The sequence below is a fragment of the Chiloscyllium punctatum genome, chromosome 2, assembly GCF_047496795.1.
Source record: "Chiloscyllium punctatum isolate Juve2018m chromosome 2, sChiPun1.3, whole genome shotgun sequence".
Lineage (NCBI taxonomy): Eukaryota > Metazoa > Chordata > Chondrichthyes > Orectolobiformes > Hemiscylliidae > Chiloscyllium > Chiloscyllium punctatum.
Genome location: NC_092740.1, coordinates 56,431,758 through 56,458,644, shown reverse-complemented (window position 1 = coordinate 56,458,644; position 26,887 = coordinate 56,431,758). Strand labels below are relative to the sequence as shown.

Sequence of the window (26,887 nt, the reverse complement as noted above, 5' to 3'; positions counted from 1 at the left end):
GTATTCCTTAGAACAAAACAAAGAAAATGTCGAAATGTATCATTTACTGTAAAGTTGTCATTTGAACCCTTGCACTAACAACATGGCACAGAGTGCCAGCAGCAAATGATTGTTTTAAGTAAGGTCCAATGGCACTAAATAATTTAGCAGCTCTTTGTGGATTTGCTATAACACAATAAAGAATATCATTCAAATTCAATCTTCATGAGAAGTTATAATTATTAAAGAATTCTACATAAATATATTTTCTCATCAATTTAGACATTAATTTTTATTTTATTTATAAACTGTAAAAGAGATGTTAAAAACTCAATACACACATCTTTTGAAGCACAGAAGTGATCCTATGAAACAAGCTATTTATGTGTCCCATGAGTACAGTAACGGTAAATATGATTAAATAACAGACGAAAACTCAGTTCATTTGTGCCAGATTTTGCAACTGAAACAAAGTTAATGAAGAGGAAAATTGGAGTGGACGTGTACAGAATGCCGAGGCCAGTAGTAATAGTCTTAGGTTGCTGTAAAAGGTAAAACTCCCATCCAAACAGTCCAGGTTTAGCTTATCCTTAATCAGTCAATAAGGTTACACAAGTCACAATTTATATCAATTATTTGGGTGTAAGGGCCAGTTTAAAATTTGCAGATAATGCAAAGCTAAGCAGGAATGTGTGTTCTGAGGAAGATGTAAAATATTTCAGTAAGATCCTAAACTGGCTTGCAAATAGGAGGCAAAGGTTGTTTTTATGATTGGACACCTGTGACTAGGAGTGTACCACAGGAGTCAGTGCTGGAAGCCTTACTGTTTGTTATCCGCATTAACAACTTGGAAGTGAAAGTTGACGATATCATTAGTAAGTTTGCGAATGACATGAAAATTGGTGGTGTTGTTGATAGTGAGGAGGATGCTCTCAGGCTAAAGTTTAATAGTGATCAGCTGGTAAACGGGGCAGAGAAATGGCAGATTGAACTTAATCCTTATAAGTATGAGGTGATGCATTTGGAAGAACAATGGGATCTTGGTGTACAAGTACACAGATCCACAAAGATGTCAACACAAGTAGACAGGATGGTCAAGAGGCATCAGGGATGCTTGCCTTCATTAGCCTGGGCATTGAATATAGGGGCAACGTAGAACTTCACAAACCATTGGTTAGGCCACAGATGGAATACTCTGTTCAGTACTGGTCACCACACTGCTGGCAAAATGTGATTGCACAGGAAAGGATGCAGTGGAGATTCACCAAGATCTTGCCTGAGATGGAAAGTCTCAGCTATGAGGACAAGCTGGATAGGCTGGGTTTGTTTTTTTTTGGAACGGGGAGGCTGATAGAGATCTGATTGAGAGACAAATACAGGGTATATTGTAAGAATTGTTTCCCCATGGCAAACGTGTCTAAGACCAGAGAGCATAAGTTTAAGATGAGGAGTAAGTGGCATAGAGGAGATATGAGAATTTAGCTTCACCGAGAGGGAGGTGAAGGCAAGTCCTCTCACGTCAATTAAGTTGCATATGGATGAGAAATTAAGATCAGAGTGGTGCTGGAAAAGCACAGCAGTTCAGGCAGCATCCGAGGGGCAGGAAAATCGACATTTTGGGCAAAAGCTGGTGTCTGTGAACAGGAGCTATTAAATAACATTTTTGCCTGAGCAATTAAGATGCCAGAGCAGAGGAGGCTATGGACCAAGTCAGGTAAGTGGGATTAGTGTAGTTTGGGGTTTGTTGGTCAGCATAGATATGGTGAGCTAAGGAGCCTCTTTCTATGCTTTATGACTCTAAATCCATATTTCAAGTTTAGATTTGCATGTGAACTCCAATGATTGACTGTTTTTGACATTCACGACTATATATGATAAATGAAATTTTCCAAGGCTTGTTTATTTTGTAATACTCTGCGGTTGCAGTATTTGAAATTTGAAATATCTTTGACTGATCAAAGACACCACAATTTTTTAAAAAGTTTAAACAACCAACCTGAATTAAGTTAAAAATCACACAACACCAGGTTATAGTCCAACAGGTTTAATTGGAAGCACACTTGCTTTCGGAGTGTCGCTCCTTCATCAGGTGGTAGTCACTATGCATAATTCTATGCTTCACCATTGAAGCAACCTTACCCATTCCAAACATTCAAGACTAAAATCATAAAAATCAATGTAATTGACAAGCACTTCCACACATAACTTTTTAGTGTCACTGTAAAAAAAAAGAAAATGGTACATTCTGTTAAATGTGAAATAACTGGGTTGTAACTGGGTACTAATTTCACAAGTACTACTATGCCATTCACTGGCCTTGAAAATGCTCATTTTCTGTTTATAGAATATTAACTTTCTCTACAATGATAAAAAAATCCAATTTTTAAATTATAATGAAGTTCATTTGAAAATGTTTTTAACCTTTAATTTAGCGTCAATCTCAAGCAATCATAAATTATTTTCACAACACTTGAGAGGACATTTATGGGTCATGGTATAAAAGGGACAATAGCAATGTGGATCTAAAATTGACTGAATGAGGAGAAACAGAAAGTCATAGTGGATATTTATCGGGCTGGAGGTAGGTTTATAGTGGAGTTCCCAGGGGTCTGTATTGGAACCATATATTAATGATCTGGAGCTTAGAAGGCAGGAGACAATTACAAAGATTGTGGATGACACAAACTTGGAAGAACGGTAAACTGTGAGGAAAACAGTGTGGAATCCGAAAAGGACATTGGCAAGTTGGTGAAGAGGGCAGAGAGCTGGCATGTAATGTTCAATTCAGAGGAGTGTGAATGACCCATTTTAGTTGGAAGAACATAAAAAGGCAATATTAAATAGAGGGGAAAATTGTAAAAGGGGCACAGGGGCAGTGGAATATGTGCAGAGAATGTTCAAGGTGGCAAGAAAGTAGCTAATAAAGCATACAGCTGTATTATTAATAGCATACAGTATAGGGCAAAGAAGTGATGTTGAACTTGTATAAGACACATGTTTGAGCTTTGCTGAAGTACCATTACAATTGTAGGCACAAGCTTACACGAAAGATGGAGAAATTACAGAGGTGATTTACTAGAATGGTTCCAGGAATGAGAATCGTTGAAGATGAGGTTAGAATAAAGAAATTTGGGCTGTTTTCCTTGGAAGGAAGGCTGAAAGGAGATTTGAAACAGGTTTTCAAAATCATGAGTGACTGCTTAAAGTAGATTGGGTAAAGCTGTTCCTGCTCACAAAAAAAAACAAAAACAAGAATGCATGGAATTAAAGTAATGTGCAAAAGAAGCAAGAGAGAAATGAAACATACGGTGAGTAGTTAAAGTATGGAATGTACTGCCTGTAAGTGTGGAAAAGACAGGTTCAATTGCAACGTTCAAGGGTGTATTGAAAGTTTATTTGGATATAAATGGTATACAGAGATATGGGGTAAAGTCAGTCAATTAGAATTAGGGATAGAACCAGTGTGTTGATGATGGGCTGAATGGTGTCCTTCAGTGCCATAACAATTCCATGATTCTGTGATTTATGGTAAAAGTCTTATAAAGTGATATTTTAATTACTTTTAACTTTTGTTTTGATAAAAGTGAACAGACCTGGAACATTAGCTTTGTTAAATCTCTCCAGAGATGTTGTCTGACCTGCTAAATAATTCCAGTATTTTCTGTTTTTGTTTCTGGGGTCTGCCATCTTTTACTTTTGTAACTTTCTGGTTTGTTGCATGGAAATACTTCAGAGGGTTGGCAGCTCATCCTATTACTGAGATCAATGCTTCAGCACACTAAGATATTTCCTTAACTTGATGCAAAATTAAATTGTTGCTGGGAAGGGGGAATTTTATTGCCCAAATATTGTTATGCCTCTATAAATATATGTCTTTGAAACCAACAAAAGCCCTTGCTTCATCATTGAGTGAAAGTTGCGAGCCATATGCTAAAGCCTGTAATACTTAGAATGTACTCTCTTTCCAAAAGAACCTTCACCACTCCCCTCAATACTGGCACACCATCTATAAGATTCACTTTAGTAAATCACCAAGATTTCAAACTCAAAATCTCCACCATTTGGAAGGACAAGGGCAACAGATGCATGAGAACACCACCACCTGCAAAATCCCCTCCAAGCCACACATCATGTGGACTTGGAACTAAATCTCTATTCCTTCAGTGTCACTGGGTCAAAATCCTTATACTCTCTTCACAACAGTATTATGGTAGCAACAACATCCCCAGGACTGTAGCATTTCAAGAAAGCAGCTCACCCCCACCTTCATGAGGAAATAGGGATGGGCAACAAATACTGGCCCAGACAGTAATGTCCGTGTCTCACAGTCAAAACGAAAATCAATTCTTGCTTCTCCAATTTCCTTGGAGAATACAGTTTAAAGAAACTGATATATTTAACCCTTCTGCCAAAATCATATGAAGAATTATAACTTTATTTTTAAATACACCCTTTACAGCACTGAGCTTTGGGATAAAAGTCATATTTTGTCCCAATTCCTCAAACACCAATTCGGGCAAATTACTCCTTCAAGTATTTGTGATGTGCAAAATAGCACCAAACACTGTCTGAAAGCTTGACAAGTTAGAGCAGTTCAACAGTAGGATTCTGCATGGTAGATGTGTCTAAGACCAGAAGCTGCATGTTTAAGATGAGGAGTAAGTGGTTTAGAGGAGATCTAAGGAAAATAATTTTCAACAACAGGGTGGTAGAAATATGGAATGTGCTACCTGTGAGGGTGGAGGAGGCAGGTATTCTCACAAAATTTAAGAAACATCTGCATGAGCACTTAAAATGCCAGGGCATAGTTGGTTATAGACCAAGTGCAGGTACATGGGATTAGTGTAATTTGATGTTTGTTGGTTGGCACAGACATGATGCACCAAAGGGCCTGTTGCTATGCTGTTTGACTCTATGAGATGATTTCAGTGTCTTACCAGTAAGAGTGCAGTGACATTGGCTGGTGGCCCTGTCCTTTCAATAACCAGGCGTATAACTGAAGTGCTTGTTTCATTCACCACAAAATTTGTTTGACCTGCAAGCTTAACTTCTGTATTTCCAAAAGTGACCGTGACACAAAGACTCAAAACAAGTTCAGCCACCAAGAAAACAGCAGGCATTCCTGTAAAGACAAAACAAAAAAACAACACCAGTTCAAAATAGGACCAAATAATATAAGTATTATAAATAAAAATACACAAACCCAAAATTGAGTAAAGACTTTCAAATCATGGAAAGTTATTAATACTTATAAATAACTTAATAAATAACTTATAATTACATTGGCTTAAAGTTTTTCTTATAAAGGAGATACTAAAAAAAAGACATAATTCCAGCAGCCAAAACATCAAACTCCTTTATTTCATGACTCATGCCCTGTCTACGTGCCATTTGCTGCCTCCTTCACTTCCAGCTCTAACCTGCAACATTAGCAGCTTGTGGCACTTCTGTCTCCAAAGTTGAAGTATTCACTGAGCTACCTTTGAATCTTCACTCATCACGTTGAATGCAGTTAAAAAATCCTCTCTTTAAATTTCACACAGTGCTTTCGAGTTTCGCTCCTGTCACCCCACAACTTTCGTCAGCAACACCAAATCCTCCATAAACCCTGTTCCAATCCAATTAGTCAAATACTGTAGTGACAAGGTAAGCCGGGTGAACCTTACAGAATATGGGTTCCCTGACTGGGGTTGTTAATCTGGGCCAATCAGGGAGCTCTGGCTGACAGATAAGAACAGGAATGTCAGACAATACATTCGCTCTGAAAGAGTTGGATCAGTTACTTGGTGATAGGATACCAGCCTCTGTACAGATATTTCAAATACCTGTCAAAATGAATTTGTTTTATTCGGTTTTGGAATGTGAGCTTCATTTAAATTTATTATTTTTTGCCCATCTCTAATTGCTCTTCGAAGATAATGCTGTCTTGTTGAAATGCTGCAGGCCATGTAGAATATATACAGAACAGTGTTGTTCCTGAGTAACTTACAAGATATTTGGGCTAGTAACAGTGAAGGAACAGAAATATAATTCCAAGGCAGGTAACTTGGAGGGGACTTTGTAGGTGGCGTCCCCATATGTCTGTCAACCTTATCCTCACTGCTTGAGGCTGTGGGATTGGAAGGTGCTAATGAAAGAGGCTTGAAAAGTTGCCACAGTGCATCTTGAAAGACTTAAAGTTGCCAGAAATAGTGGTAAATCTGAGGATTCGGAGGTTTTTCAGAATAAAAAGGAGAAGCATGAAAATAATAAGAAAGTCAAGAATAGAAGATGAATACAATTTAGCAATAAACAAAAACAGGCAGTAAGAGCTTCAATAGCTACATAAAGATATCTGGGTAAAATGAATGTTGGTCCAATACAGTCAAAGTCAGGATTTCATGAATCCCTACAGTGTCAAAATAGATCATTCAGCCCAACAAGTCCACACAACTCTCTGAAGAGCATCCCACCCAGGCCTACCCCAGTAACACTGAATTTCCCATGGTTAATCCACCTAAATTATGCATTCCTGGACACTATGGCACAGTCAATCCACCTAACCTGCACATCTTCAGACTGTGCAAGGCAACCAGAACATCCAGAGAAAAGCCACACGGACACAGGGAGAATGTACAAACTCCACACAGAGAGATACCTGAGGCAGGAATTAAACCCAGGTCCCTCATACTATAAGACAGTACTGCTAAACACTGATGTATCATTCGGAATAGGGAAACAGGAGAGAAGCCAAATGATTACTTTGTGTCTATTTTCACTAAGGATAAAGACACCAGAAATTGCCCAGAATTAAACATCCAAGTGACTCGGGAGAAAGAAGAGTTGTAGTAAATTACTATTAAGAAGAATGCTTATGAGAGAAATTAATAGGGCTGAAAATTGATAAGTCTCCAGGGCCTATTATTCCACATCCAAGAGTGTTGAAGGAGGTGGCTATAGAATTTATCTGTGCATTGTTTGATGATCATCTTCCAAACTTCTACAGATTCTGCAATGATTCCTGCAGATTGAAAGTTTGCCATCCAGAAGTAGGGAAAACACTGGAATCTCTTACAAAGGATGTGATAAGTGGACACTTGCATAATAATGATCTGATTCGGCATAGTCAGCACAGATTTGGAAATGGCAAATCATGTTTAATGAACCTGTTGATGTTTGTTGAAGATGTCACTAAGAAAATTGCTATGGGGGAAGTCGATAGACTTTGCATACTTAAGATTTTCAAAAGGTCTTGAAAAGGTCTCCCACTGGAGGTGGGATAGAAGGTAGGTATGAATTCAAGAATATTGAAGAGGCAGAGAACAAAGTGTCAGTATAAATGGGTTATTCTCACATTGGCATGCTGTGACTAGTAGTGCACTGAGAGAATAAATAGCTAGGCCCCAAATGTTGGGCCCCAAATGTTCATAATATAAATGTCAATGTATGTAGAGATAAAATGATATATGTCCAAATTTGTGGATGATACACAGCCAAGAGAGAACTTGTATTTTGTGGAAGACATAAAGCAATTTCAGAAGCATTTGGATGGGCTTTGAGAATGGGTGAGAACATGATGGATGGAATATAATTTGGAAGAAATAAGGTATTCATCTAGTTATGAGGAATAGATATGCAGAGTATTTCTTAAATGACAAGAGCTTAGAAAATGTAGATAGACAGAAACTTAGGTATCCTAGTAACTAAGTCACTTAAGGCTAACATGCAGGTGCAGCAAATTATCTGGGAGGCTAATGAAATGTCTATGTTTATCGCAAGATGATAGGAGTACAGCTTCAATTCTACAGAAACTCAGTAAGATTGGAGTATAGTGTATACTTTTGGTATCCTTCCCTCAGGAAGGATATTACTGCTAAAGACAGAAGGTATCAAAGATTCACCATTTTGTTCCCAGGATAGCGGAGCAGTCCTACAGACAAACTAGGGCATTCGAAGGATGAAAGGCGATCCTTAGTGAAATTTACAAAATACTTAAAGAAATAACAAAGTAAATACAGATGTTTCTCCTGGTTTGGGAGTCAAGAACCAGGGGTTGGGGCACACTTAAAAAATAAGGGGTTTTAATTTAGGATCAAGACAGGAGAAATTATTTTACACAGAGTGAGAATCTGTGGAATTCACTATCAAAGAGATTTGTGAAAGCTTAGTGTTTGAATATGTTTAAATTAGAGTTTGTTGGATATCTAATTAGCAATGGCTTGAAATGTATGGGAATAGTCTGAGTCAAACTCGTCTGAGTTAAAGGCATCAGCCATAGTCATTTCAAATGGTGGAACAGAATCAATGGGCTGAAAGGCCTTCTCCTCTTCTAACGTAATTTGGGGTGTATTTGATGACTGTTAATTCATGTTCACCTCATATCTTAACATGGAGAATTAACACAGGATAGGTGCAGTTGGCTGTTTTACCTGCCAGCTTTGCATTGTAAAATACATTTTGCTGGTTTTACACCATGGAATCTCAGGGGATTTTTATTTTCAGTAAGTAGGTGGGATGTCAAATTTGGTGCAGCTTAAACAAAAAGATAAAATAAAACCATGAGCTGTGGATGTTGAAGATCTTAAGCATGCAAAAACAGAAATTGCTGGAGAAACTCAGCAGATCTGGCAGCATCTGTGAAGAGAAAACAGAGGTAATGTTTCAAGTCCAGTGACTCTTCTTCAGAACTGCAGAAGTTCTGCAGGAGTTCTGCTGAAGGATCACTGGACTCTCAACATCAACTTTGTTTTCCTCTCCACAGTTGGTGAGTTTCTCCAGCAATTTCTGTATTTTTTTGGGCATTAAACAAAAAAGAAACTCTGGTTCCAAAACAGATCGTAATGATATTTGGGGCCTGGCCCCATATTACCAGACACTAATATTATAATGTGAAGTTCATGAATGTCTTTTAGGGCAGGTAATCAGCCATCCGTATGTGTAATGGACATATGACCCCAGACCCAGAGTATATGGTTGACTCTAATTTGGCCTCTGAAACAGTATATCAATCAGTTCAAGGGCAATTACTGATGGGCAACAAATGCTAACCTTCCCAGTGAAGCCTTTATCCTAAAGAAGAATAAAGAAAAGAGTGTAGAGCAGACTGTTATCTAGGTATGGACAATGATGTATCTAAGTTGCATTTTCCACTGTAGTTCACAATGAAATCTATCATGGGAGTGTGTTAGCATTTCTCTTAGCTACTCACTGCAGTATTTGGAGTTGTTCATGTATTGATCCTCACTCTCACCCATCTGTGGCTTCAGGTAGTTGTTCATCTACGGTAGTGGCCACATCACACCAAATCGTTTCAAATGGCCAGCCGATCCATGTTGGTTGCATCCTATCCTCAGCAGCTCAGGGATTGGTTTAACCTGGTACGACAGATTTGTCTCATCTACCTACTCCCAGAATCAATGTAAAGTCCAACTATCTTGATAGCTGGTCAGCAAGGTGTTTTGAAATGTGTATCTCAGTAAGATCAAGGTGCCCTGGTCATCCACTGCATCTGGCTCTATCTTCTGCCATCTAGACTATATTAGGCTTGCCACTGGAGCAAGATTGATTCAGGTGAGAAAGTGAGACTAAGTCCAACACTCCTTCACAATGGAGTAAATTGCAAATAAATGGTACATTTTAGTGACAGAAACAGAAGAAACACCTCACATGAATTTTCATAAGCTGCTCTTGGAATTAATTTCAAATTCTTACACTTTGTCAGCTTCTGGGTGCTTGAAGATCAGATACAGGCAACCTCATGTTTGCACAAAGATTAATTCTCAGGCAGATAATTGGATGTGTCAAGAAAATACCCGACAGCTGATCTTTGTCTAGCTACACATCAGAAGAGACAATGTTACCACACCCAAGCAATCATGCATTCCTGTACAAATGATTGTGCATGTGTTTAAAAGCATACAAGATCAGATCCACTGAATGGTGCTGGCATGTAATAATGATGATGTGTATACTACATAAGTTTATGTACAATTTCAACAAGTGAAACTCTGCACCAATCAGCACATTTATGCATTCCAATTACAAAATAATTGAAAAGTAGCAGATTAGGTATTACATGCCACAAAGAAATGCAAATACAAAGAGAAGCAATATGACAATCATTCAGCTGCTCAGTATTCACGACAGACAGACACAGTGTGTCTTATATCTGCATCATTACTCACAATGTAGTAACATAACAAAATAAAATAACATAGCATTTGAGGAATCACACAGCAAATTCTAACATTATTCAACTCATTCAAGCATGACTACTTTGCATATACAAATAGTATTTTTTATGAACAGAGCAGTTTTAGGATTTAATGGAAGATGTTTTGGGTTTGTATTTGGACTTTTGCTTCCTTTTTACAGTCATGGCTGGATAGCTCAATTGTAAGTTTCAGCTTCCTACTCTTCTATACTTCAGCATTCTCTTCTACTTCTTCCACAGTCTTCTCAACAGGACATTGGAATGAACTATAATACATTTCAGAATCATTCTGGTATTGCTGAAGAATCTTATTTAATGCAATGGTACAAGATCTATTACACATATTCCCAAGTTGCTCTGCATGCAAGACCTCATCATACAACTTATATCATGAATACCTCTTTACCACTCTTGCGTTGTCAACAAATTGCACAACTTAGAATTGTGAATAAAAAACTTAATGGCATCAAAATAGTTGGTAATCAGTCAGTTCTTTTGCAAATCAGCTGTTCATTTCCTCATGTAATATATGAGGACAACTAAAATTATGAGAGTAAGTTTCACATAACGTAAATATTTCTCAAAAGCCACAGGAACATTTTAATGTTAATTGGTCACTCACTGCATGAGTTGGCATTCCTTTCTCCTTCCCATGCTTAACTGGATTCTGAAACTGATACAGCGACACATGATGCTTAGAAGTCATGTGATGAAAGGTTAGCCCCATTGCCAAAACAGAAAGGTCATTTTAAAGTCTTTGTGTTACTCCTTTGGAAGCAGAGACGTTGTTTCATAATAGGATCATCAATTAATAATCGCCTGGTATTTCTCATCCAACCAGCAACAAATGAGCTGCTTTTGCACACCTTCCTACGCAAGTTCCATGAATATTACATAGTTACGAGCTGCATAGTCATTTGCGTTAACCTTTTCAAAAACCTATATTTAGAACTGGACAAGTAGCACTTCAGACAGCAATAAGAACATGCTATCACTTACAACACTATCTTTGTTCTGTACAAATATTGCCATTTCACAGTTATCTTTGGATAGATCAAATACATAAGGAAATAAAATCCTATTAATTACCTTGACATATTGAATAATTATGGAAATGTAATACCTCTTAAATTTACATTTAGAGTTTTGCACTGTAACCTCATTCAATGTTGAAAATATTTTGGTCATTTAAATTATATTTCAAAGTGAGTATACCAATCAACTAGCGACTACAATTATCTAAAATAGGAATAATTTCAATGTTTATATTAAAACAGTATCAGAAATACTTGTCTCAGGATCTGAACCAGCAAATGACCTGATTATGCATCATTCCAGTATCACCTTTTTGATGTATTATTTCAATTAATTAAAACATTTATTTAATTATTTATGAAATAATTGACAATGCAAGAAATGAATTACAATAAATTAGCCCAAAGGGCAATAATATTTATTTGGCATTCTACATCATAGAACATTACAGAGTAGTACAGGCCCTCCAGTGCTCGATGTTGCGCCAACCTGCGGAATCAACCTGAAGCCTATCTAAGCTACACTATTCCACTTTCATTTATGTGTTTATCCAATGACCATTCAAAAGCCCTTAAACATGGTGAGTATACTAATGTTGCAGGCAGTGCAGTTCACACCCCGTTACTCTCTGAATAAAGAAACTACCTCTGACATCTGTCTATATCGATCACATCTCAATTTAAAACTATGTCCCCTCATGCTAGCCATCACCCAGAGGAAAACGGCTCTCACTGTCCACCCTATCTAACCCTCTGATCATCTTGTATGTCTCAATTATGTTACCTCTCAACCTTCTTCTCACTAACGAAGACAGCCTCAAGTCCCTCAGTCTTTCCCTGTAAGACCTTCCCTCCATACGAGGCAACATCCTAGTACATCTCCTCTACATCCTTTCCAAAGCTTCTACTTCCTTCCTATAATGCTATGACCAGAACTGTATGTAATACACCAAATGCAGCCACACCAGAGTTTTGTACAGCTGCAGCATGATCTCATGGCTCTGAAACTCAATTCCTCTACTGATAAAAGCTAAAATACTGTTTGCCTTCTTAACAACCCTATCAACCTGGGTGGCAAATTTCAGGGATCTATGTACATGGTCACTGAGATCTCTCTGTTCATCTACCCGACCAAGAATCTTACCAGTAGCCCAATACTCTTTACTCCTGTTGCCCCTTCCAAAGCAAATCACCTCACACTTTTCCGCATTGAGCTCCATTTACCACCTCTCAACCCATCTCTGCAGCTTATCTTTGTCCCTCTGTAACCTGCAACATCCTTCAGCACTATCCACAACTCCACCGACCTTAGCGTCATCCGTAAATTTACTAACCATCCTTCTACACCCTGATCTAGGTCATTTATAAAAATGATAAACAGCAGTGGACCCAAAACAGATCCTTGCAGTACACCACTAGTAACTGAACTCCATCATGAAAATTTCCCATCAACCACCACTGTCTTCTTTCAGCCAGCCAATTTTTGATCCAAACTGCTAAATCACCCTCAATCCCATGCCTCTGTATTTTGTGCAATAGCCTACTGTGGGGAACCTTATCAAATGCCTTACTGAAATCCATATACACCACATCAACCGCTTTACCCTCATCCCCCTGTTTGGTCACCATCTCAAAGAACTCAATAACATCATATAACTTTAATGAGTGCATCTTATATTTTAGGTTTATATCTATATATTTAGCTGTATTTTTTATTTAGGTTAAAGAGAAAAATAGCAGACTGAAAGCAGAATAAGACCTTTCCAAAACTAAAAGGCCAACCCAGTAAACTTACTTCAGGGTATGAATATTATGTATGCCTAACAGCAAAAACAGCACACCACAGACATTACTGGAGGTCTTGTAGCAGAGTGGGTAGCTCCAAAAGTTCAAATCCCTGTGTTTAATAGTCAATAAAAGTACATTCATAACTTACTAGATTGAGTATCTACCTGCAAACACTCCTTCCAATAAACAGTTACACCTCACCGGGATTGCATACTGGAACACAGGGCCTTGCTATTCCCAGAACTATCAAAAACGTTTGGGATATTAAAATTAGCATTCCCCTATTTGGTGTCTTTCAGATCCAAGCAGACTAAAAACAAGACCATGTTTCTGTACGTAACAAGAATCACTTTGCAATTAAATAATCAGCATACAGCTCTTTTAGTTGAAACTCTTACTCCCTCATAAAAATCCATCTACACACACACACACGTACAGAGGAAAAGACTGAGAAGGCAGTTTAGTGGCATCTATCCATAAAGATTGTGGAGATCATTCTTGTGCTGAATAGAACACTGCTTCTTAATCCTCTTTCTCCAGATATTTTCACTTGTTTACAGGAGGCACATGGTGACTGGTTCACATTTATAAAATCCTCGACTTATCAATTAAATGTCACAGCTTACAGCCAATGCAGACTCTAGGCTGCATGACTGTGCAACCACTCTGAGGGACCCCACACACCAATCAGTGTATACTCTCACTATTCCCAGCATTGACCCCTTGGTAGTGATTGCAAAAGACATCAAAATTAGAAGGAGTATAGCTTACGGCAACTAGAAAAGAGAAACAAACTGGACACTTTCATGCTGATGATGCTTGTTGCTATACAGAAAAGACAGAAAAGACTTCTCCCTTTTAGAGATGGGTTTACTTCTGCCAGAACAGGGAACATTCATGCCACACAAATGCCAGGCAGTGGCCATCTTCATAAGTGAGAATCCAACCACTGCCTATTGGCATTACCATTACTGAATTTCACAATATTAACATCAGGGAATTACCATTGACCAGAAACTGAACTGGATAAGCATTATAAATATAGTGGCAACAAGATCAGGCCAGAGGCTAGAAGTAGTGTGGGTTGTAACTCGTCTCCTGACTCCCCAAAGCCTGTTCACCATCTACAGTACAAGGTGCAAGTCAGGAGTGTGATGAGTACTCCCCACTTGCCTGGATGGGTGCAGCTCCAACAACACTCAAGAAGCTTTACGCCATCCTGGACAAAACAGCTCATATTACTGACACCATATGTAGAAACATCACTCCCTCCACTACCAACACTCAGTACCAGCAGTGTGAGCCACTGCAGAAATTCACATAAGCTCCTCAGACAGCATGTTCCAAACCTACATTTAAGGGCATGGGCAGTAGTTGCATGGAACACCACTATCTGCTTGTTCCCCTCCAGTCACTCACCATCCTGACTTGGAAATATATCACCGCTTCTTCAATGTCTTTGCGTCAAAATCCTGGCATTCCCTCCTGAATGCCATTGTGTATCTACCCACAGCACATGGACTGCAGTGGTTCAAGAAGACAGCTCAAGAAAAATAAGCGCTGGCCCAGCCAACAAGGCTGATGAGTGAATCAAAAATAACAATCACAATCCCAGCAGCTGAGCTACCTGGATATCATTCACACAGTTGCTGCAGGCAGAAAGCCTTTAGTCACTGAGAACTGGTCAGTAATCCCAAAACCAATCAGCTACTTGTTGTCAGTGAAAGCTCCATTTGTACACAGCTCTTGCCCCCAGTTCATCTACATACTTGGTTCCCTCTACTGCTTGAAAAAAAAGTCTTTAGAATAGCAGAGGCAAGCATTAAGGGCAGGAGAGGCTGCTCTTGCAGTGGAAGGAAAGATGGAGATTCTACCATCACAATCCTTTGGAAACCAAAGACGAGCAGATTATTGGTGAAGTAGGTGTCACTTGCAAACACTGTTACCTTCTCCCTTGATCCCTTTAGTGATGATTGAGCTGTTAGGACAGAAGCTGTCTGCGTAAGATTTGTTCATTCTCTGGGTCAGACATCCTTGATCAATTTTCAATATCAGACAATATGTTAATGATGTGGTTGTTGTGGAACAATGTGGTTAGTACCACAGCAGAAGTCTTTGGCATATTGCTGAGATTTATGGTTGTTGATGTGTCCTGTGTATTTAGCTCTTCTTCATTTCACATGAAGTGAATTAAATTTGAAGATTGATTTGTTCTGTGATCATGATGAGTTTGCAAGGAGGATGAGAAGAACAATATACTGAAGACTAATGGATGTTTTCATAGCAACTCAGACTCTCTGAGTAAACTTCAATGCACATCGACACAGTTAGACAGCTAAACAGATGCACAACCAGGCTAGCCAAAGCTCCGCAGTCCTGTGATAGTCAGGTGATGGATAATTAAGAAACTAACAACAAGATGCTCCACGAGCAGTGCTATCTGTAATAATGGCAGAGTCTGGCATGTGTGCAAACAAAAGAGGATGAAACATTTGTCACCATCTTCATCCATTAGTCTTCAGTATATTGTTCTTCTCATCCTCCTTGCAAACTCACCATGATCACAGAATAAATCAATCTTCAAATTTAATTCACTTCATGTGAAATGAAGAAGAGCTAAATACACAGGACACATCAACAACCATAAATCTCAGCAATATGCCAAAGACTTCTGCTGTGGTACTAACCACATTGTTCCACAACAACCACATCATTAACATATTGTCTGATATTGAAAATTGATCAAGGATGTCTGACCCAGAGAATGAACAAATCTTACGCAGACAGCTTCTGTCCTAACAGCTCAATCATCACTAAAGGGATCAAGGGAGAAGGTAACAGTGTTTGCAAGTGACACCTACTTCACCAATAATCTGCTCATCTTTGGTTTCCATCCATTATCGCAGCCTCATTTTAAATATGCAATGAACCGAATTCCATGGCTGAGGTGGGAGTGATTGTTGAAATCAAAGTAGCATTTAACCTAGCTTGGCACTAAGAAGCCCTAACAAAACTGATGTCAATGGAGATCTGGAGGAAAATTCCCCAGCAGTTGAAGTCACGCTTCACACAAATGAAGGTGCTTGTAGTCATTTCAGCATTTCAAAAGTTTACCAAGTTTATCATCTGCTACTGAAATCAAAAACATTGATTGAATTATTTATTGATTGCTGCAATTCCTCACATAGTGAAGCCACTCATGTCCAATTCAGCAAGGCTCAGATGGCATTCAGAGATAAGTAGAAAGTGTCATGCAATGACCATCTTTAACAGAATTGGATCTATCCAACTTCCTTAGGCATTCACTGCCAATATCATTGCTGTTCTCCACCATCAACAGCCTGAGGATGTCAATTCTCAAAGCTGTATAAATTACTCTGCTTGACAAGCCATTTAAAAGGCTAAGAAAATTGAATTAAACGGTTCATGTCCTTGCATTTCAAAACTGTTTCTTCATCTATAAAGGCACAAATTAGAAGTGATTAAATAATTACCACTTGTCTCAATGTGTGCAACATAAATAGCTGTACAGCCATTAGACATCAGCTCTTTTCTCTCCTTACAGATGCTGCCAGACCTGCTGAGATTTTCCAGCATTTTCTCTTTTGGTTTCAGATTTGGTTGCAGCACGTACATGATACACTGCAGCAATAGGTCAAAAACTTTTTAGCACGACCTTCCAAAACCACAAGTTCTTCCATTAAGAAAGGCAAGTACAGCAAACACAGGGTAACACCATTGCTTCAAGTTCTCCTCCAAGTCACACACCATCCTAGCTCAGTCATGTATTGTCAATCTTTCACTGTTTCTGGGTTAAAATTCTCAAGCTCCTAACCTAACAACATTCATGCGCATGAACTGCAGCAGTCCATGAAGAAATTACACTATTTTCTCAAGCGTAAATAGAGGTGACCAATAAATAATAGTGATACCCAAATCCCAGGAATCAAACAGTGACAAACTCATTTATTTAACAAATGCAAGTCCCCAGACTCAAGCATAGCCTCCTTACTTTGTGAGTTTAAGTCATTCACTTAATCTGTAGAGGAAACATACATCAGTAACAAACAGCATTGTTTGTGTCTCTCATTTTTTGTGGATAAGGGAATTGAACGGAGGCACCACTGATGGAGGTTGGTGATGAAAATTAATGATGATGCTAACAACAACAATAATGGGAATGAGATGGATGCATGCTCACGTTGTTAAATAAAAGGTACAATAGTCATCATTTCTGGGTCCTAAGCTTGTTATCTGATCAAGGTATCAGGATGGCATCAGTGACTGGAAGAGTCAAGCTCAAGTTTTGATCAGCGTCAGCTTAGCCCTGTTATGTCCATATAATTTGGCATCAGAGTGCTCATATTTGAACTTGATTTCTGGTTGTCCCTGCTAATTCACCCATCAGGCACTCCTCATTTCCTATGGTCCTGTAACTTTCAGCATTCTTTGTAATCTGTAAATAATACTGGTGGACTCGAAGGGACTGGATGACTCTATGACTGCAGGAGGATTTAACTGGCCCCATCTACAGCTCAAATTCGGTTTACTATCCCAAGACTTCTTCCAAAAAACTTAATTTTGCAAACTGATAGTGTAAACATTTGATCTGATAAGAGTATAGACGATATGCAACAAAAGTTCTGAATCAAAAATACAATTACTTTGTTCCACATTTCAAGGCTTGAATCATTCAATGCCAAGTTAAGTTATAGAGAACACCAATATCCTAATTCCCCTAATTTTCTATGTCAAGGTAGTCTTCAGCGCTGTTCAATTCCGTGCACTGACCGGCTAGCATATCTTACCAAATAAAGTTAACTTTCCGTATAAAAACTTACTTAAATTTCCTTTTTAAGATTTATCCAAATGCATTTCTATTTTAGTATATATCGCAGCGATTGCAAAAGTGCTGCACACGGGGCGATTAAAATGATAGTTACTTGTTTTGCAAGAAAATTCCACACTATTTTTATACAAAAAAGGGTCTGTAAAAATATTCAGGTAGCAGCAGGACAATGGAATTTAGAGTATTATTTTACAGCATTCCTTAGTCACATTTATAAAAGTATAACTTCACACTATAGCTACTTCACACTATAGAACTGACAGCTTCGAAGATATATTCACTTTGAATACCCGGTTTCACGCCGAGGGGCTGACTATAAATTAGTTCGATACTTTAACCAATTAGTAACGCTATCCTCAGAATGACTGCTCCTAGCAATTACACGCGAACATCGGCTGCCGCTTTGCCGTTACAGCGGAATATTCTCACGGCATCAGAGTTTATTTGAACGACCGAAAGTCAAAGAACGAATCTGGTATTCTCTACGAAACGCTCCTCAGAAAGGTCCTGAATTTAGAGGGACCTGGAGTGTTGTTTGCACTGGGGTTAGGTTTGAAACATCGATGCGGAAAGGTGCTGGTCCCCACTGCCTGGAGACAGGATCACTCAATACCGCCCACCCCCATCCCAGACACACACACAGTGCAGCCACTCACACTCGACATGGAACAAAATAAAGAGCCTAAACAAAATTATTATTGTCTGTGCTGCAAGGAGCTCCATTCTTGCTCCACCTTCAGCAGGTGTAGGAATTCTCATTCCATTTTCTTCCCAGATCCTACAACCGACATAAATGCACTCGATGTATTTTGTGATTTCTTTTTTTTCTCTCTCTCCTGCTTCCATCAATCCCGTTATTTCTGACACAGATTTATTCCGCGAGGTTCCCGCACTCGCAATAAACAAGCCTCGGTGGAAAGGGCGATCAATGCCCGAGCTGGATTGAACTCACTTGCGGTGGTGTTTTTGGTTTTGTGTTGCAGCGGGGTTCCGCGATCCCCTGTGGATCGGTGGAGAGCCCTGCAGGCAGCTGCTGAACTACCTCCCGGCTCCTGGCAGTGACAACACAGACAGCACAGCCGCTGGGGGCTCCCAGACAGGGCAGACAAGCGCATGCGCCCGCCCGCTGGATGATGCTCTCCCTCCTTACCCTTCTGCTTTGCCCAGCGCTTTGTCTCATTGACGTGAAAGCAAGATCTCCCTGGTGGAACTGAGCCAACAAATTACTGCACTTTAAAAAGCTGCCTTCACGATCACCTTTCAAGTTTAGGTTTATACCACTAACAACTATTTTTTGCGCTTCGTTAAAAGCCTTGTGCATCAGGAAACTCCTGCCCATATCCGTATCGTGGTTTGTAACTGACCATGTGAAGTTTTATTTTTTATATATTTGGAGGCAAATTGTTGTCTGAAGGGCAGGCTTTGGCTAATGAGTAATGCTGAGCCTCAAACAGGAGGGTCACTTGACTAAGGACTGTCAGGAAGAAAAGAGCTGCAACCTGTGCGGAGAGGCGGGCCATATGTATAAGACCTGCCCAAGACGGGGCCCCACTTACGCACAGATGGCTGGAGGTGGCAATGTGAGCCGTGGACCCCCAAAGACCAGTAAGGTCCACCCGGACAGCAGGGAAACGGAGGCTGGTGGCACCCAGAAAGAAGAACAGGCTGGAGTGGAGGAGGCAGCAGCCAGCGGAGAGACACAGCAGCTGATTCTAGCCAAGCAGATGGAAGAAATGGAGGAGGAGGTAATCAAGCAGGCAGAGGAGTGGATACCTGTTAAAAACAGGAAGAGGAAATCTTGCCAGGCCCCCAAAGCCTCCCAGCAAAAGGGGAAAAGACAGCTGCATGAGGGAGGGACGGCCAGCTCTTCGGAGGGGGAAGATGGACGCAAAGAAGGCCATCACCACCAGAAGAAGAGACAGACCGCCGTCGGTAAAGAGGAGGGCATTTCCTCCCAACCAGGAAACAACGGACCCCCCGAAGTCCACCTGCCACCCAGTGAGAACCAGGAGGTACCCACTGCCCCACAACTACAGGCAACCAAGAGCTGTGATCCTCTGACAGTCCCATTGTCAGACACAGAACTGGACAGGGAGGACCCTTGCCTTGGCTCAATGACACCAGAGCAGATAAATGACCCCAGTGAGGAGCTGGATAGCTACCTCAGCCCAGCGAAGGTCCAGCAGTTCGTGCTTACCTTGGGGATGTAGACAAGCTACCCCAGAGACAGGACAGTCAAATGGACAATGGTAACCCCATAAACTGGGGGTTAAAGAAGTTTCATTTGCTTTCATATAACAGGGCACCCACTCAGTAGGTGGGTTCTGCTGAAGCCACAGCCAAATACCAAGAGACTGGATAGTTAATAAAGGTAACTGTTAATAGGATAACTGTGAATTCGATTAATTCAATTTGTTCTTTGTAATGTTAAGAAATGCAATGTATATAACTATGAACAACATGGAAAATTGTACAAGTACCAGAGATTTATTTACATGAATAAAGTATATTTTGAAATTTAAAAAAAGTAATGCTGAGCCTCAACCCTCCCCCCGTCACTAATTTCATAGTGATCTTAGCAAAAAAAGCATCCAAGATAATTCATAAAGAAAATTTTGTTTTTGAATATGCAGCAAATCAAAGAGAGAGTTCATTTGGTTTTTAATCCTCATAAAACTGCAGGGTTTTAAAGTAATGTTCCTTTTGGAAAAAAAGCCCTAAATGAGGAGTGCAAAATTTCTTTATTTGTTCATAAAATGTGGGTGGGTCTAGGTGGAATGCTCTTCAGAGGGTTGGTATGGACTCTATGGGCCAAATGGCCTACTTCCACGCTGGAGGAATTCCACAATTTTACAATTGCTGACAGGCTTTGGGAAATGTTAATGAGCTATTTTCTTGAACAATGCATTCCAAGTAATGTAGATACACTCAGTGCTACTGGAAGGATAGGATTTTGACCCATAGCCTGTGAAAGAATGGTAATATGGTTTCAAGTCATGATCGTGCATAGGTTGGAGAGAAACTTACAGGGGCTAGTGATATTCCCATCTATCTGCTGCTCTTGGTGGAGGTCATGAATTTGGCATATGCTGTTTAAGGAGGTGTTGGGTTTTTGCAGTGCATCTTAAAGACACTCCATTAGTGAGTGAATGTTTAATGTGGTGAATAGGGTGCCCACCACAGGATTTCCAGCTTCTGATCTGATCTTGTATCCACAGCGAAGACAGTTGGTTCAGATCAGTTTCTGGTAATAGTAACCTCTAGGATATTGATAATGGAGGATTTAGCAATGGTAAAGACTTTGAATGTAAAGAGAAGATAGTTAGATACTTTCTAGTAGGAAATTATTATTGCCAGACATTTTTGTGACATGCACTTTACTTGCCACATATTAGTCCAAGCTTGAAAATTGATCAGGTCTTGCTAAACATGGACTCGGGAGGCAATGGTCAAGTCTATGACTCTATGACTCTATGGTAGTATCACAAGACTATTCATCCAGAAACTTAGATATTGTTTTGGGGACCCGACTTCCAATTCCGGCCTGGCCAATAGTAGAATTTGAATTCATTTAAGCATCTGGAATTAAGGGTCTAATTATGACCATGAAGCCATTGTCGATTATCGGAAAAAACCATCTGAATTCACTAATGTCCTTTAGGGAAGGAAATTTCTCAGCCTTACCTGTTCTGGCCTACATATGCTTCTAGACCCACAGCAATGTAGTTGATTCTTAACTGTTCTCTAGGCAATGAGGGATGGGCAATAAATGCTAGCCTAGCCAACGATGCTCATATCCCATGAGTGAGTGAAAAAACCATATAGGCATGGACTGCTGCTGTATATGATGAATTAGGAATGGTTGTAGGTCAGCATTTATTACCAAAAGGGCAAAAGCAAATTACTGCGGATGCTGGAATCTGAAACCAAAAGAGAAAATGCTGGAAAATCTCAGCAGGTTTGGCAGCATCTGTAAGGAGAGAAAGAGTTGACGTTTCAAGTCTAAGTGACCCTTTGTCAAAGGGTCAGTTAGACTCAAAACATCAGCTCATTTCTTTGCTTACAGATGCTGCCAGACCTGCTGAGATTTTCCAGCATTTTCTCTTTTGGTTACCAAAACGGCAGTTAAGAATCAAGCACATACTCTGGAATCACATTTAGGTTAGACCAGGTTAGTTTTTATACAATTGGTGCTGCTTATCTGCTCACCATTAGGCAAGCTTTCTTTTAAAATAAAGAATGAGAATCTTTTTGCGGTTGCACACAAGCTGTGCATTGATTGGTCAGAAGCCTTTGTGGCTGATGAGGATGAGCTGAAAATGTGTTGCTGGAAATACGCAGCAGGCCAGGCAGCATCCAAGGAACAGGAGAATCTACGTTTCGGGCATAAGCCCTTCTTCAGGAGTCCTGAAGAAGGCCTTATGCCCGAAGCGTCGATTCTCCTGTTCCTTGGATGCTGCCTGGCCTGCTGCGCTTTTCCAGCAACACATTTTCAGCTCTGATCTCCAGCATCTGCAGTCCTCACTTTCTCCTGGCTGATGAAGATCCCAAGGTGATCGGGTACATTCATTACCAGATGTGAGAGATGAATAATTCCCTGGAAGCCAATGAAAAGCACAAAAATCAAGCTCCCACTATTTCTCACGGGCTTCACCATCGAAAGTGTACAAAACTCTGTGGGTACCATCCATAGTCCAGCAGGTTGTGAAATCCTGCAAGTATGTCCTGCCGATCCTTAGAAGGAGTCAAAGATCAAGAAGTTGAGGGTGATGATCACTTTGACAGTCATTAGCCAAGGATGGTCACCATGTCCACATGGCAGAAGCTTTCCTTCAGGAAGTCACAAAGGTCTGTAATTACCTGAGGTGATACTTTCAGCCCCGTGGTACTGATTTTCAAGCACATTCAGGACACTGATTCTTTTTGTCTGTACACCCTGTGGGTTATTGCCTCCTGCAAGCTGTGCTTGTCCCTTTCTGCAAGCCACGGTCAGTGACATGAAGACTGCGGTCACTGCCTGTGTTTTACTGCTGATGCTTTGAGATCCAAGGTTAAGCTGGACAGTTGGCATCCACACTGAACCAATGCTTAATGAATGGAGAGTGTAGGCATTTTTCTACAAGTAGGAGAAATCATTTCCAAATGGTGGAAACCACTTGAATGGTAATGTAATAAAGGCAAAATATTGTGGATGCCAGAAACCTGAAGCAAACACAGAATACTGGAACTAAAGTTCTGAAGAAGAGTCGCAATGGACTTGAAACATTAACTATTTCTCTCTCTAAAGATCGTGTCAGACCTGCTGAGTTTCTCCACATTTGTGAAAGATTGTGAAATTGGATTCTCAGCAAGGCCTGAAAGCAAAAGTCTTTCACTTACATTGGGTAACAGGTGAGAGGTCTCAGTAGAGTCATAGAGTCAGATATGTACAGCATGGAAACTAACTCTTCGGTCCAACTTGTTTGTCCATGCCGACCAGAAATCCTAACCTAATCTAGTCCCATTTGCTAGCACTTGGCCCATATTCCTCTAAACCCTCACTGTCCATATACTCTTCCAGATGTCTTTTAAATGCTGTAATTGTACCAGTCTCCACCACTTCCTCTGGCAACTCAGTCCATAAATGCACGACCCTCTGCAAAAAAGTTGCCCCTTAGGTCTCTTTTATATCTTTCCCCTCTCACCCTAAACCTATGCCCTCTAGTTCTGGACCCCACCACCCCAGTGAAAAGAACTTATAGGATCTTTATATGTCATTTATTCAAGAGAAAGTGAGGACTGCAGATGTTGTTGCTGGAAAAGCGCAGCAGGTCAGGCAGCATCAAAGGAGCAAGAGAATCGACGTTTCAGGGATAAGCCCTTCTTCTTCAGGAATTTATTCAACCCCCTTAATGCCCCAAAACCCCACTGTATTCTGCTTTATCTTCAGTCAGTTCCAGAAAGCCCAGGGAACCAATGTATCACAATTAAAGTTGAAAACCCCAATCAAAATAACTGTTAATGAGATCCTTTTACATTCTTTTATAGGATGTGGGCTTCACTAACTGGACCAGTATTGGTTGCCCTAGAGAATGTGTGGTGAGTTGCATTTGTGAACCGCTGCAGTGTATTTGGTGCAAGAACGTTTGCAAAGCTGTTTGAGAAAAAGTTCCAGGATTTTGGCCAGTGACACTGAAGAAACAGCAATATATTTCCAAGTCAGGGTGATGATTGCCTCAGAGAGGAACTTGCAGATGGCAGTGTTTTCATGTAGCTGTTGCCCTTGTTCATCTTGATAATAGTGATCGTGGGTTTAGAAAATGATGTATAAGGAGCCTTGATGAATTTCTGCAGTGCATCTTGTGAATGGCATATACAGCTGGTACTGTGCATCGGTAGTGGCAAATGGATGTGTGAGAATATGGTACCAATCCAGTGGACTGGTTTGACCTGTTTCAAGCTCATTGATTGCACTCACCTATGCAAGTGGGAGGTGGCACTGTGGCTCAGTGGTTAGCACTGCTGCCTCACAGTACCAGGGCTTGATTCCTGCCTGTCTGTGTGGAGTTTGCACATTCTCCCCATGTCTGCATGGGTTTCCTCCGGGTGCTCCAGTTTCTTCCCACAATCCAAAGATGTGCAGGTCAGGTGAATTGATCATGCTAAATTGCCCACAGTGTTAGGTGCATTAATCAGGGGTAAATATAGGGTAGGGGAATGGGTTTGGGTGGGTTACTCTTCGGAGGGGCGATGTGGACGTTTTGTGCCAAAGGGCCTGTTTGCACAATGTAGAGAAACTAACCTAATTCCTGACTTGAGTCTTCTTGATGGTTAGCAGGCTTTGGGGAGGCAGGAAGTGGGTCATCCACTGCAGCATTCTTAGCTTCTGACCTGGTCTTCTAGCATATTTATATTGACAACCTACTTCTCCTATTATGATCAAATATGTTAGTTTTTATGATGTTACTTATTACATTATTCAGGGATGGGTGAGAGGGCAACTGATGCAATATTAATGATGACATAAATGGCAATTCTTACGTGAAAACTTCACACCACATCTTATTTCATTGCCATGAAACGCTGAAAGTGAGTATTAAGTGTCACAGCACAAATACCAACTGGAAAAAAATCTTAACTTTCTTCTACAAGAGCTCTGAATGCATAATTATAACTATCCACAATATCCCTGTGTAGTCAGAAATTGTGACTTCACAGGGATATTGTGGATAGTAATGTAATTTGACGAATTGTTTAATCACTGTCAGGAGAATCTTAGATTCTGACAAATAAATGCCTATAATGAAGAAAGTATTCCAAGGAATCTTAACAAAAACATTTCCAAATATTTTATTTTCACACAATGATATGATCAGATATGTCTATAAAAAAGGACAATTTGAATGATTGAAAGAATGAAGGGATTAAAAAAGATTGTGTCAATCTGGTATGTTCCCATTTCTGCAATGTGCCACTTTTCTGTGAGATATTAAATCAAAATGATTCACAACAATGACCATATATCTAAAGCTTTTTTGTCAGCTCTAATGCATTTTGCTGTGTCCTGATTTATAAATGGTGCAATATTAAAATGTGTCCTTTCCTGAAACTCAGGAATATAGGGAATGGAAATAAAACTTGCCTTTAAAAATAGAAGGTAATGTCTTAGAAACCCACTAGAATTATTTATTGAAACAGTTTCATTGTTAACAAAGATGATCTGCTAGATCCAAGTTATTTGGATTTTCACAAGAAACCTGATAACAGGAAAAGTTCTTGAGGCTCTTGTATCAGATGGCAAATTGTCCAGATGGATTGGGAATTAGAAGACAGAATTTCACTTAGAATTGTACCATGGAATCTTTTATATCCACCTGGCGTGCAGACACCAGTTTGATTTACCATCACTCTCTGTGAGTGAGAAAAGTAATTAATGTTCATTTTAGGAACTCCTGATGAAAGCAATATTTTTGAATGGTACAGACAGATGAATTAGTAACTTTCTTGATGACAGAAAATTATGTTGCCTATAATGAGAAGAAACGAGACTCTAGACTGAACTTTCACACTTGGTAAGGTTTCCTTCCCTGTACTTCCACTAGGGACTTTTCAAAGGAGATGCACAATAAGCACAGTAAATGCTGCCATTAATTACAAGGATTCAATAGATCTTCCTTAAATGAGTGCTTTGAAGATATAGAAATTAATGTTTATAAAAGATATTTCCAATCCTGACTTGTTCTGAGGAAATTGAAGTTACTAAAGGAAGCAAATTGAAGTCTAAACAGTGGAAGCTATTGGTTATAAACTCAAATTTTATCACTTTTAGGCTTAATGTACTACTGAGAACTATATAATTGTTCATTCAAAATTTCGAAGAGGCCTGTCAACTTTGGGTCTTTCTTCAGTTCTGGATACTGTTCCAACCTCGCAATATGACCAGCTGAGAGACACTGGTATCTCACAAATCATTGTTCATAACAAAACAAGCTGCCTGCTATTGAACTTCCTTCAGAATGTCACATTTGTATCAGTATATGAATCCCAAGTTGTTAAGCTGTATGTAAGGTCTGACTTGATTGTTGTGGGTTGGAAGTTCCATTTCACAAACCCAAGTACCTTAGATGGAATGAGGGTTGCTTATTGACTTTGACTAGTTCACTTTGATTTAATTTGGATGTGGTTCCCTAAGTTCTGGCATTCCTTTGTAACTTCAAGGATGAAATCATGCATTGTGTGGTTGGGTACAGACAGGCAACCAGTCTTGGATTAGTGGTGCTGGAAGAGCACAGCAGTTCAGGCAGCATCCAACGAGCAGCGAAATCGATGTTTCGGCTGCCTGAACTGCTGTGCTCTTCCAGCACCACTAATCCAGTATTTGGTTTTCAGCATCTGCAGTCATTGTTTTTACCTTGAGGCAACCAGTCTTGCTGATTTTTATTCTCCTTTAATGACCCACTTAACAAGATTATTTAAATCCTTTTGGAAAATAACCTATTCTGCACCCTCACTCATAGTTCAATAAAAAAAATGAGAAAGTCATAAATTAGAATATAACCGATGGAT

At 39.8% G+C, this 26,887-nt stretch overlaps 1 protein-coding gene across 2 annotated transcripts in view; it reads right to left on the bottom strand.

The window, feature by feature from the left end:
• The window catches only part of adgrv1 (adhesion G protein-coupled receptor V1), a 563,049-nt gene extending 544,164 nt beyond the window's left edge, over positions 1-18,885 (bottom strand). For both annotated transcript variants that reach the window (XM_072582867.1, XM_072582868.1), the window contains exons 1-2: positions 18,795-18,885; positions 4,917-5,101 (exon numbers count right to left, since the gene is read on the bottom strand). In XM_072582867.1, the coding sequence (XP_072438968.1) occupies positions 4,917-5,099 (183 nt within the window). In that variant the 5' untranslated portion in view covers positions 5,100-5,101; positions 18,795-18,885. The remainder of the gene's footprint in view (positions 1-4,916; positions 5,102-18,794) is intronic.
• Between the last annotated feature and the right edge of the window lie 8,002 nt (positions 18,886-26,887).